This window comes from Protopterus annectens, chromosome 1.part2, assembly GCF_019279795.1.
Source record: "Protopterus annectens isolate FY-2018-M chromosome 1.part2, PAN1.0, whole genome shotgun sequence".
Classification (NCBI taxonomy): domain Eukaryota; kingdom Metazoa; phylum Chordata; order Ceratodontiformes; family Protopteridae; genus Protopterus; species Protopterus annectens.
In genome coordinates this window covers 706332969-706345793 of record NC_056727.1, presented here as the reverse complement: position 1 = coordinate 706345793, position 12825 = coordinate 706332969, and the positions used below count along the sequence as shown (strand labels likewise).

At 43.4% G+C, this 12825-nt stretch overlaps 1 protein-coding gene across 4 annotated transcripts in view; it reads left to right on the top strand.

Annotated features, from left to right (window-relative positions):
• Positions 1–12825, top strand: part of STRN (striatin) — a 2479646-nt gene that overhangs the window by 1546948 nt on the left and 919873 nt on the right. For all 4 annotated transcript variants that reach the window (XM_044058581.1, XM_044058573.1, XM_044058566.1 and 1 more), the window contains exon 7: positions 8258–8393. In XM_044058581.1, coding sequence (XP_043914516.1) covers positions 8258–8393 — 136 coding nt within the window. The remainder of the gene's footprint in view (positions 1–8257; positions 8394–12825) is intronic.

Genomic DNA, 12825 nt, shown 5'->3' with positions numbered 1-12825 from the left:
TGCTTGTAGGTAGCCCTCAGTCGGCCTGATTAACAAAGTCTTGGGTCCTGCGTCGGTTGCTGTCCCTTCTTCCATGACGTCAGGGGTATAAAACGTGCAGCCGACGCCATTACATCAGTCTTTCTTGCCATGCGGTGCCCGAAGCAGAAGCAGTTCGCAAGTGCCGGTCAGCCAACTCCTGAAATTTTCATTTTCGAGTTTCAGAACCAAAGTCTTCAACTAATGCTAAGTACCCCGTTGGGGAAACGTTTTCTTGCTCCTTACCAATGTCAGTAAAAGTTAATAATTGCATTACTTGTGAAAAGCAAATATCTCAAAGATTTTCATTCGTACTGTATTCCTTGCATAGGCCCTGACCATGACCTACCTCGCTGTCGGTTTTGTGCCTTATTTAAACAACGGAATATCTGTTGTCCGTATATTTTCACTTCTAAATATTTTGGTGCTCAGTTCAATTATCCAGATATGTCTTCGGTAAGCCATCCAGCTACCGACATTCTGAAAAAACTCAGATAAAGACAGAGACAGGCCACCTAGGTCCAAAGCTGTCGACGATGCTTCTCCTAAGCCAGTCGCCGGTACTCAGTGAGGTGCTTTCGCAGCCCCTGATACCCACTACTTCAGATTTGCAGGCCTCTACTGAGACCCATTCATAGTCCTGTATTTCACGAGATGCTTCAAATGTGGAACCTGCAGATGTCTCTACCTTGGATGGGTCCAGAGCCGCTGTGCAGGCACCGGCTTCTGAGGGTGTATTCAGGCTTACTGACTTGCATATCAAACTGACGCCATCTTCTTCTTCAATGCCTAAAACTTGAACCATGCCTAGAAAACTGATGCCCAGACCGCATGGTCAGGCTTCTATGCCTAAAAAACAAATGATAAGAATGACTGGAAGACCTTATTACTTTAATCCGGGGAAGCCAGCCTTCCCCCTCTGAGACCTAGGACGGATTTTGCTTATAATACTTCTGACCAAGATTGTAAAATTTCTGTTCCCCCCCCCCCCCCCAGAGGATTTCTCTTTTGGTGAAACCTTGCATACTATTAGGGAGCATTTTCGTTGGGAAAGTCAGGATTACTCTGATTCTAAAAAGAGGCTTAGGGATTTCTTACTCCTGCCCCAGCACAGGCCTTTAGCTATCCTTGCTGTACTATACATTGTTGATGATGCCTTTTCGGAATCTAGCTTGGACCATGTCTCTACCTCCTGCTCTTAGAAAACCTGATAGATATTACAGGGTTCCTGACTCTCAAGTTCCTTTTCAAAAATCCTACTGCGGATCCTGAAACCATTTCACAGGGGCCCGAGGGCATTAGTTTGAACAACTGCTGGTGGCATTTGCTGCAGGGGCAGAGGGGAAAGCTATTTCAAAGCAAACAATTTCTAAATGGATAGGACATTGCATTAATTTCTGCTATAAGCACCATGGAAAACCTATCCCACAGGGGATCAGACCCCATTCAACCAGGGCTACATCTCCCTCTATAGCCTTTCTCAGAGGTGTCCCTACCAGGGACATCCTAGAAGCTGCTACCTGGAGCTTTGTACATACCTTCAACAAGCATTACCACTTGCCTAGGTTTTCTAAATCCAGAGCTTTTTCACTGTTGCAGCCATTACATTTGGGTAATCTGCTGGCAGGTTGCCCTCAGTCGGCCTGATTAACAAAGTCTTGGGTCCTGCGTCGACTGCTGTCCCTTCTTCCATGACGGCAGGTCGTCAGGGGTATAAAACATGCAGCCGACGCCATTATATCAGTCTTTCTTGCCGCGCAGTGCCCGAAGCAGAAGCAGTTCCCAAGTGCCGGTCGGCCGACTCATGAAATTTTTGTTTGAGTTTCAGAACCAAAGTCTTCAACTAAAAAGCTAAGTACCCGGTTGGGGAAACTTTTTGTTGCTCCTTACCGATGTCAGTAAAAGTTAATAATTGCATTACTTGTGGGAAGCAAATACCTCATAAGGATTTTCATTTGTACTGTATTCCTTGCCTAGGCCCTGACCACAACGTACCTTGCTGTCGGTTTTATGCTAAATTTAATCAACGCACTATTAAACGGTACATTTTTGCTTATAAATATTTTGGCTTGCGCTTTCATTATCCAGAACTGTCGTCGGTTAGCAATCTGACTACCGGAATACCTAAAAAAATACAAAGAAAAAGAGACAGGCCGTCGAGGTCCAAAACTGATGATGCTTCTCCTAAGCCATTCACCAGTTCGCCGGTAGTCAGTGAGGCGCTTTTGCAGCCCCTGATACCTGCTACTTCTGATTCGCAGGCCTCTACTGAGACCCATTCGGAGTCCGGTATGCCGCGAGATGCTTCAATTATGGAACCCACGGATGTCTCTACCTTAGATGGGTCTGGAGCCGCTGTGCAGGCACCGGCTTCTGAGGGTGTTTTCAGGCCTACAGATTTGTATATTAGATCGACACCATCTTCAAAACTAAGGCCAAAATCTAAACCTATGCCTAAAAAACCAACGCCAGGGCCACATGTGTATGCCCCTATGTCTGAAAAACAAATGATCAAAATGGCTGAAGATTTAATTACTCTGATCAGGGGTAGCCAATCCCCCCCCCCCCCCTTCTAAGAGGACTAGGCAAGGCATTGATTTTGAATCTTCTGAACAAGATTCTATTTCTTCTGACTCTTCTAATGAACAGGATTTGTCTGTACCTACTTATGAGGACTGTGATGCAGAAGATTCCATTCCTTCTGCTTCTCCCTATGAGGATTTTTCTTTTGGGGAAACTTTACATACCTTAAGGAAACATTTCCACTGGGAAAGTCAGGATTTCTCTGAATCTAAAGAGAGACTTGAGGATTTTCTTCTTCTTCCTCAGCATAGGCCTTTGGCTATACCTCCTGTTCTAGACATTGTTGTTGATGTTTTTTCAGAATCTAGTGTGGATCCTGATTCTCTGCCTCCAGCTCCTTGTAAGCCAGACAGATACTACAGGGTTCCTGACTCCCACAAATTCCTTTTCAAAAATCCAGTTGCAGATCCTGAAACCATTTCTCAGGGTCCCAAGTGCATTAAGGCTTCTACTGCTAAAAATCCTACCCCTTCTGATAGAGATTCCAGGGCGCTGGATAGATGGGGTAAGAAGGTTTACACTTCTGCAACCTTGGCAATCAGAGCTTTAAACTGTCAATTTCATATGCTTAAATATCAACAGTATATCATGGGGCTGCTTAAACAGAAAATTATGTTAATTTCTGACTGTTTGGAAAATAAAGATTTACAGGATCTATTGTATTCAGTTGAACAAGTTAGAAAACATACTTTGCAATGTGGTTTTGATTCTTTGGAGGCCTCTTGCAGGGCTGATGTAACTGGGTCTGTGCTAAGAAGGTATGCTTGGCTCATAGTGCAAACTCTGCCTGATCATGTTAAAGCAAAACTGTTGCATGCACCTTTACAACAGGACCATCTCTTTGGTAATAAGGCTGAAGAAGTTTTAAAAAAGATGGAAGATAAAGCTAAATCTATGCAAACTGTGAAAGATTTCTTAAAAGTGCAACCTCCAAGATTTAGTAGGCACTGGCCTACTAAGAACTGGTCCTTTCCAGTTCCTTCAAGAGCCACTCAAGTCAAACCCAGACATTCCAAAGGCTCCAGGGTTCAGTCACAAGGGACTTTTAGAACAAAACAATGGGGTGCCTCCTCCTCCAAATCTGGAAACAACAAGACACCTCCCTATGGTAAGCAGTCTCAATGACTTCCCTTTACAGTTACCAAGCACTTATCTTTTAGCCGCCCCTTTAGGGGGAAAACTGGCACTTCATGCAAGAAACTGGCAACTTATAACCCAGGACAAATGGGTTTTAAATATTGTACCCCAGGGATACAGATTTCATTTCCACACATTGCCAATCCCAACCGGCTGGCCAGACCTGCCCCCAAATCAGTGGGCAGAGGCCCAGAAACAAGTACTGTCCCTCATGAACATGGGGGCTATTCAACCAGTACCAGAAGAGGAAAAGGGACAAGTTTTTATTCAAGACTTTTCCTGGTACCCAGAAAAGACAAATCATAGCGTCCAATTCTGGACTTATCTACTCTAAACACATTTCTGGCCATTCCAAAATTCAAGATGCTGACTCTTCAACAGTTACATCCTATGCTAGGCAAAGATGCCTGGTTGATAACTCTAGACCTAAAAGAGGCTTACCTGCATATCCCAATCAGGGAATCTTGCAGAAGATACCTCCGCTTCAAAGTAGGCTACTTGCATTACCAGTTCTCTGCACTGCCTTTGGCTTATCTACTGTGCCCAGGGTCTTCACAAAGTGTCTGGCTCCAGTAATTGCATTTTGCAGGCAAAGAAATATTTAAATATATCCATACCTGGACAATTGTCTAATTCAGGCAAAAAACAGGGACATTCTTCTAAAAACATCTGGCGTTTGTAAAAAGGGTTCTAACTTGTCCAGTGTACACTATAAATGAAAAGAAATCACAGCTGGTACCCTCTCAAAAAATTACATTCCTGGGTGCAAACTTGAATACAACTGCCCAGATGGCTTACCTTACGCCAGAAAAGCAAATTCATTTGGTAACTTACTTCAAACAGGTGCCCACAAAAACCCTGCTATCTGCAAGACAAATTCTGCAAGCCTTGGGGTTCATGGCCTCCTGCATTCTTCTAATTCCATATGCAAGACTGCATATGAGGAAAGTTCAGTGGTACTTAAAAAGTTTAAGGAGTCAACATTGTTACAGCCTGGAAACAATGATTCCTATCATACCTCGCCTGCAACTAGAGTTCCTGTGGTAGGCAGAGGCCTGCCACCAAAAAAGGGACTGCCATTCACTCCACCCCCTGCTGCCCAAACCCTAACTACAGACGCATCAGACTATGCTTGAGGGGGGGACTCATCTGGCAGGGAAGTGCATTCAGGGTAAATGGAGCCCAAATCAAATGCACCTTCATATCAGTCAAAAAGAAATGCTAGCTGTACTGAATGCACTGACAGCCTTCAAGGACTACCTTCATCCAGGACAATTAATGAAAAAGACAGACACCACCACAGTTATGTTGTGTCTTTCGGCTTATCCAGGTTAGGGGTCGCCACAGCAGAACTCCGGTCAGCTAATGTTTGGTAGTGGATTTTTACTTGCCGAGTTACCAGCCCTGACACACAACCTTCAGCGAGGGCATGCCCATTCACGCATGCCTCCACACACAAGACGCTCTAGCTGAGAATCGAATGGGACAACGTCTTGCTGTGAGGTGACAACGCTACCGCAGCACCACTACTGCGGGACATAAACAAGCAGGGGAGTACACACTCCTACCCCCTTTGCAGACTAGCCATGGCATTGTGGAACACGGCTTTGACCTATCAAATCAAATACAACTACAAGCTCAATTCCTGCCAGGAAAGCTGAATACTCTGGCAGACGAACTAAGCAGAAATCTCATGGACCCACATGAATGGAAACTGGAACCACAGATTTTCAACATGTTGACACGCAAATGGGGGGAGTCCAGACATAGATCTTTTTGCCTCACCCCAGAACTATCAGTTGGACAAATTCTGCACAAGAACTCATCACAAAAAAGCCTGGAAAGTGGATGCTTTATCCTTCAGCTGGAAAAACCTTTCAGTCTATGCCTTTCCCCCTCTACCTCTACTCTCCAAAGTTCTACTAAAAGTCAAACAGGACAAACCAAAAATGATTTTGATTGCTCCAGACTGGCCTCGCCAACACTGGTACCCACTCCTGCGCAATGTGTCACGCCTTCCACCGTGGCACCTGCCTCCTACATCTTACTGTCTCAGCAGGACCAAATTCTGCACACTCGCCTCCAAACTTTGAATCTTGCAGTGTGGCTAATCACCTAAATTCACCCTTAGCATCCCTCAGCAAACCTGTGATGGATGTCATTTTGGAGGCAAGAAGGCCTAGTACTAGAAAATCTTATGCTGACAAATGGAAAAGATTCTGTGCCTGGAATCAATCACAAGGGATGAGCACAGCAGTGCCCAATATTCCTCAGATTTTACAATACTTAACTGAGATGCTTCACAAGGGCCTGTCCTTTTCTTCCATAAAAATCCATGCCTCTGCCATTTCAGCTTATTACAACACAGAAACTCCCCTCTTCTCTCATCCTCTGCTAAAGTAGCATCTCAGAGGGGCCAAAAACTTAAGACCACCCAGGAGAGCTCCAACCCCTGCCTGGGACCTCAGTTTTGTATTGGAAAAACTCACTCTCCCTCCTTTCGAGCCAGCTGCTACTGCAGACTTAAAATTTCTGTCCTTGAAAACAGCTTTCCTTTTAACAGCCACTTCAGCTAGAAGGATTTCTGACTTACAGGCTCTTATGGCAGTGGAGCCTTTCATCATTTTTCATGCGGACAGGGTGTCTCTCAGGACCAATCCATCCTTCATGCCCAAGGTGGTATCCAGTGTGGCTCTTAATCAGACCATTCATTTGCCAACTTTCTTTCCCAATCCATAGATCAAGGGGGAGCGGATTTTGCATTCATTGGATATACACAGACAACTTAGATTTTACTTAAACAGGACAAAATCTCAAAGAAAATCTGAACAACTACTGGTGGCATTTGCTGCAGGGGCAGAGGGAAAGGCTATTTCAAAGCAGACTATTTCCAAATGGATAAGCTATTGTATTTGTTTCTCCTATATGCACCATGGTAAAACTATCCCCAGGGGATCAAATCTCATTCCACCAGGGCTGCATCTACTTCTACAGCCTTTCACAGAGGTGTTCCTACCAGAGACATTCTAGAAGCTGCTACCTGGAGCTCAGTTCATACGTTCACCAAACATTACCATTTACCTTTCTTCTCTAAATCCAGAGCTGGCTTTGCCTCTGCTGTTTTGCAGGGCCTTATAGCTGGTCATTATGCTGTGTAATTTCCTCCACCCTACCATAGCTTTGGGAATCTACCCAAATGTAATTACTGCAACAGTGAAACACGAAGAACATAGTACAGTTGTGTATACTTACCATAAATGTAGATGTTCAAGTGTATTCATTGTTGCAGTCCTGGTTACCCTCCCTCCATCTCCCTATTTTTCTCTGACTATACCTATACTTTCTTTCACTATGCTTATAATCCCTTTTGGTGTATTTGCTTTTGGGATTGGAGGTATATTTTTTGTGTTTTTATTTTTATTTGCTCCCCATTTGGGGGGCACCTGACCATCTGGGGCAAGAAAAACTGATGTAATGGCGTTGGCTGCAAGTTTTATACCCCTGACGACCTGACATCATGGAAGAAGGGACAGCAACTGACACAGGACCCAAGACCTTGTTAATCAGGCTGACTGAGGGCAACCTGCCAGCAGATTACCCAAATGTAATGACTGCAACAGTGAATACACTCGAACATCTACATTTGTGGTAAGTGTACACAACTGTACTTTCTGTACATACTTTCACCAAGCATTACCATTTGCCAATTTTCTCTAAATCCAGAGCTGGCTTTCCCACTGCAGTCTTGCAGGGCCTTATAGCTGGTCATAGTATCTAAATTCCTCCTCCCATCCTTAGCTTTGGGAATCTACCCAAATGGGATGACGGCAACAGTGAAACAAGAACATAGTACAGTTATATACACTTACCATAAATGTAGATGTTCGAGTGTATTCACTGTTGCAGTCCTGGTTACCCTCCCTCCAGCCCCCTGACTTCTTTTGGCTATACCTCTGCTCTCCTTTACTATGCTTAAAAGCTTTTTGGTTTATTTGCTATTTTGTTGGAGGTATAACCTTATATATATATATATATATATATATATATATATATATATGTGTGTGTGTGTATATATATATATATATATATATATATATATATATATATATATATATGTATATGTATATGTGTATATATATATATATATATATATATATATATATATATATGTTATTGCTTCCCATTAAGGAGGCACCTGACGTCTGGGGCAAGCAAAACTGATGTAATGACGTCGATTACATGTTTTATATTCCCCTGACGTCACGGAAGAAGAGACAGCAACCAACGCAGGACCCAATTCTATCAGGCCAACTGAGGGCTACTGCAAGCATATTAACCCATATGTGATGACTGCAACAGTGAATACACTCAAACATGTACATTTATGGTAAGTGTACACAACTGTTCTTTTTAGAGATACTGTTGAGTTTTGTTTTTACAGATGAAAAAGTCTTTGAATTGGCCTATGTTTAATGGCTGTTTCTTTAATATGCTTGTTTACTAAAATACATTTAATTAGATGATAAAAAGGAAAGGGCCTTCTGAGCCCGTTGAAGAGCTAGACACAGAAGAGGCATTGAAGGAATTTGATTTCCTGACAGCACCAGAAGACAGCGATGGGGAGTCGAGGAGTGCAGGCGATGGGACGGACTGGGGTAAGTATGTTCTGTTTTGAAGAGTCAACAAGGTAGAGGTAGGTGTGTGTGTTTGTGTAACTGCGTATCTCCACATATTCACAAAAGATTAGGGCACACCTTTATAGAGGCTTATATGAATTGGCTGTTAAGGCAGTCCTTTGAAGATAGATACCAACGCAAGCATGTATGTTTACTGTAAGTCAGCATATTAATACATTGTAAATGTTATTTTTATAAAGTCATCTGTTATGTGAAAGAAGATGAGGGCCCCTCGTACATTTGTGCTACCATCTGTTCCTGGCCAGTTGTTGAGTGTTTTCTTGCACATTGGGTTTTAATTCTTTGTCATAATGCACTTCAGATTAGTTGGTACTGAAAGTATTACTTTGACTATCTACAGGAGAAAATTTGCCAAGGTAGATCTGCCTTTTATCAGTGTTCACATTTTAGCCCTCTCCATCATTCCTTTTTCCTCCTGTATTATGTTGTTTTGAATGTCCCCATGGATTCTGTCAGCTACTGTGGTAATCCATACCATGAGTCCACAGTCGTCCCCTCCCCTACCCCTGTAAAGTATTTTTGCAAACCTAGGAAGTAGGTTCCTACGATCTTCTGCATGTATCCACTTTCCCCCTCATTTTTCCTGATTATCTTGTGTGCCCATATCACATCTGTCCCTGTTGTGATCTGTGATGAGAGGTGATTTGGTTCCTGTTGTCTCTGGTCATACCCTTCCCCTTCATTCAAAGCATCCTTCTGCTGGCTTTCCTCTGGACTCCTTCCAGGAGATCGAAGTTCTTTGCTTTATTTGACCTCCAGAGCTGCGTGATGTTTTCAGACTGCTGACTCGCCAGATCCAAGGAAAGTGGAACGTCTTATTCATCGTATTGATCATTATTGCAGTCCTCACTGTTGGAATCTTTTCTGCTGGCAGAGACCTTGCATCTGGTCCTATTTCCAGAGCTGTGCAAACTTCCACTAAGCTGGGCTAACTTTGCATTCCCACCGATATTGGCATGTATCCAGTATGTTGGTAGCAATAGCTGGCACCATCTTTATTTCTTTCTTGCCACAGTGAATTTACATAAGTCATCTGTTGTGCAGTCTTCAATCTAGCATTAAGTTCAGTTTTTCAGACTTCCCAGATGGGATAGAGAGGCACCCGACTGGGGACCTCTTTCATACATATATTCTAGTATTCTGCTACATCTATTGTTAGAATAGTTGCTTTGGTTTGGGAATTGTCTGTTGGTAACATGGTCTGTCTGCCCCAGAAAGTGTGATTGTGCATGTTCCAGATCTCTCATAAGGACTTTTCATTCTCAGTGTCTTTATTGCCTTGGACCCAAACATTTTGTATTCTTCACACCTTATCCCCCTTTACGACTTGCCTGATGACTTCTCAGCCCACATTCATTTGATCTGTTTGTTCTGTCAGAGTGAGAAGCTTAATCAGCCCATTTTATCCTTGTCTGCATAGAGAAATTTGGTTGGGTCCGGGCCAGTTTAGGTATTCCTAGGAGTGGCCAAACCCACTCCTCCTTCAGACAGCATGCTGATTTGTAATTGCTGCCTGGTGAGGAGGAGGAAGAAGAATACATGCTCTCATAAACATTTGTCCATTTCCCTGGCTACACACAACAGAGCTCTTCACTGACATGACAAATCAATCCAGCCATTACATGTAGGCAATACACTCCCACCTGAAGATGGGTCAGTTGGCATTAATCATCCTGTCTTGCCAGGGATTTTTTTTAGACATCTCTATTGCTAATCAGACCCAGGTCATTTGGGCTTCATCCCTCAGTATCAGTGGCCAGCCTCATGATGCATCATTGTGAGTATTCTAGGAGATTCAGCAGGAAAAATATTTAAAGTAGAGTTAGCTCTCTGGGCTTACTTAGATAGCTGTAGGCTTCAGTCCCCTACCAAAGAGGCTGCCATGTCCACTGAACCTTAGTGGACAAAGCTTTTAAAAAGAAGAAATATATCAAGAGGAGAAGAATTGAGCCTACCATGAGAAGTATACATGGAAAAATGATGAAGTTTCTCATGTTGTGCCTGGTCAGCCAGGTCCAAGGGTGTCTACTACTGAGATCCTTGTCCAGACCCCAAACCAGACTCCTTTTATTTCCAAGGCTACTGGTGCTGCCCCTTTGGAGGCTGCCATTAAGTGTCCTTCTGAACTTGAAGACACTGTGATTAACATTGAGTCTTGTACTGGTGGCTTGATATCAAATTCTGATGTCCATTCATTTTCAAGGGAGGATGATTCCCTGCCATGATTGTTAAAAAGGTCAACAGTGAGAAAGTGGAGCTAAGGGATCCTGCATGTGAACTTCCAGGGCTCTGACTGCAGGCCTTACTTATAGGATGGTAACTTCTGAGAAGTGTGCATCTGTCAATATCACATAGAAGGTAATCACTATCCTCCATCTCCCAGCCTTTTACCCAGGAGTGGTGCAAGTTAGCTTAAAGTTTTCTACACTTTATTCCAAACCTGCAACCATCTGTGTCAGAAGTCTCCGCGGACTCAGAATAATTTGATTCTAAAGGAGAGGAGAGAGAAATTGGACTGTACGTCTCAATAATCCTCTCGGTTTGGGAGACAAATGATGAGGGGATAATGTTTTCTGGGTCCCTCCCCAGAGGACATCTTGTTTGGGGAAAACTCTTTCACTAATGAAAGACCCCTTTAAATTGGAAGCCAAAGATGTCTCAGACTGTCAGAAAAGATATTAAGATCTTCTGGATCAAGCCACCTTTCTCCCTTAAAACAGTGGTTATTCCTGCAGTCAGAGAGGTCCTTAAAGATGCTTGTGAGGAAGCATCTCTGGAAGTGAATTCATCACCTTCTACACTCAGAACACCTAATTGTTTTTACAGGGCCCAGGATCTGTCTAAAGCATTTCTAAAATAACCGTTAGGCAAACCAAGCTTTAGTGTCCTTGGATGTTGCAAAAGGATCCAAGTGATTCCAGGGCCTAGCACTCTGTTGACCAGAAAAGTATGATTTTTAGACTGCTTTGGTGGTAAGGTCTACATGTCAGCAACCCTAACCTTAAGAACATTGAACTGTCAAACCTACATGATAATTATCATTGCAAAATTCTAAAAAGGCTAAATGAGACTACTGGGAGAATTGCATAAGTTTCTGTGAGGGCTGAGCTTGCTTTGTCCAAACTGCTTGTCAAGTTAACAGACATGCAATCCAGTGTATGTGGTCATATGATGTTGTGATAGGGTCGGTGATTAAGAGGCATTATTTTCTGCAGGTGTTAAGGATCGGCTCAAGAATTCACTTTACATAAGGAGAAACTTTTTGTACTACCTTGAAAGGAAATTGTCAAGCAGATGGAAATGGGAAAACAATGGAAGCTGTTAAACACCATTTCTGTCTTCCCATTCCAAAGTACTGCAGAAATTATTGTACAAAATGCCCCTTTTACTGGAGACCAGACGGGGATACAGCCAAAGGGTAAAATACGGTTTCCAAAAAGTATAGCAGTAGTTGATGTGAAAAGTAAAGCCTAGGGCCCTTAAGACCAGTCCCAAACAGTAAGCAGCAAATTACTGTGTTATACTTCTTTCGTCGTCTTCCAGCTGGAAATAGTTCCCATTTTCCCTGATTGTACTGATATGTTATCTAAACAAAAAAAAAAAAAAAAAAACTGTGCCTAATGGCCATTATCAGGTTTCTACTACCCGTCTCATAATACCTGCATTTGTCCTTCCCCAGCCTCACAGGATCAGAGGTCAACTGGCCTTATTCACAAAAAAGTCAGTTGATTGCAAAGGGTAAGTATCTCCAGCATGTCTTTGTCCAGGGCTGCATGGCTGCAGTTTGCAATAGTCCCCAAAATGCATGGAATTCCCCCAGTTCATAAGGAACTGAACCAGGTGCTTTGGCAAGAAAACATGGGTGGAACACTAAGAGGAGGAAAATACTTAAGCTGGTTTCTAGATCCAAAAAAAGGTAGGCCATGGATGTCCTTCAAGGATGCATCTGCAGTCCTAACATATGGGTTGTCCTGCCTCAGGCAGCCCTTCGGTCGGCCGGATTCCAAAGTCTGGGTCTGGCCTCGGCTGATGTTGCACTTCACCCGACGTCATAGCTGCTGTTTATTGGGTATAAAGGCATCAGCCGACGCCATTTTCCCCGGTCTTTCTTGCCGCGTGGTGCCCGAAGCAGAAGCTGTTCGCAAGTGCCGGTCGGCCAGATCCAGAGATTTCTACTACCGAAGACTTCAAAAAAGCTAAGTACCCCGTTGGGGACTCTTTCTTGCCTCAGCCGATGTCAGACAAAGTAAATAATTGTTTAACTTGTGGGAAACAAATACCTCATAAGGATTTCCACTCTTACCTTCCTTGCTTAGGCCCAGACCACGACGTATCAGCTTGTCTAGCCTGTGCTTCCTTCAACCGACGGACACTTAGACGTCGGTCGGAG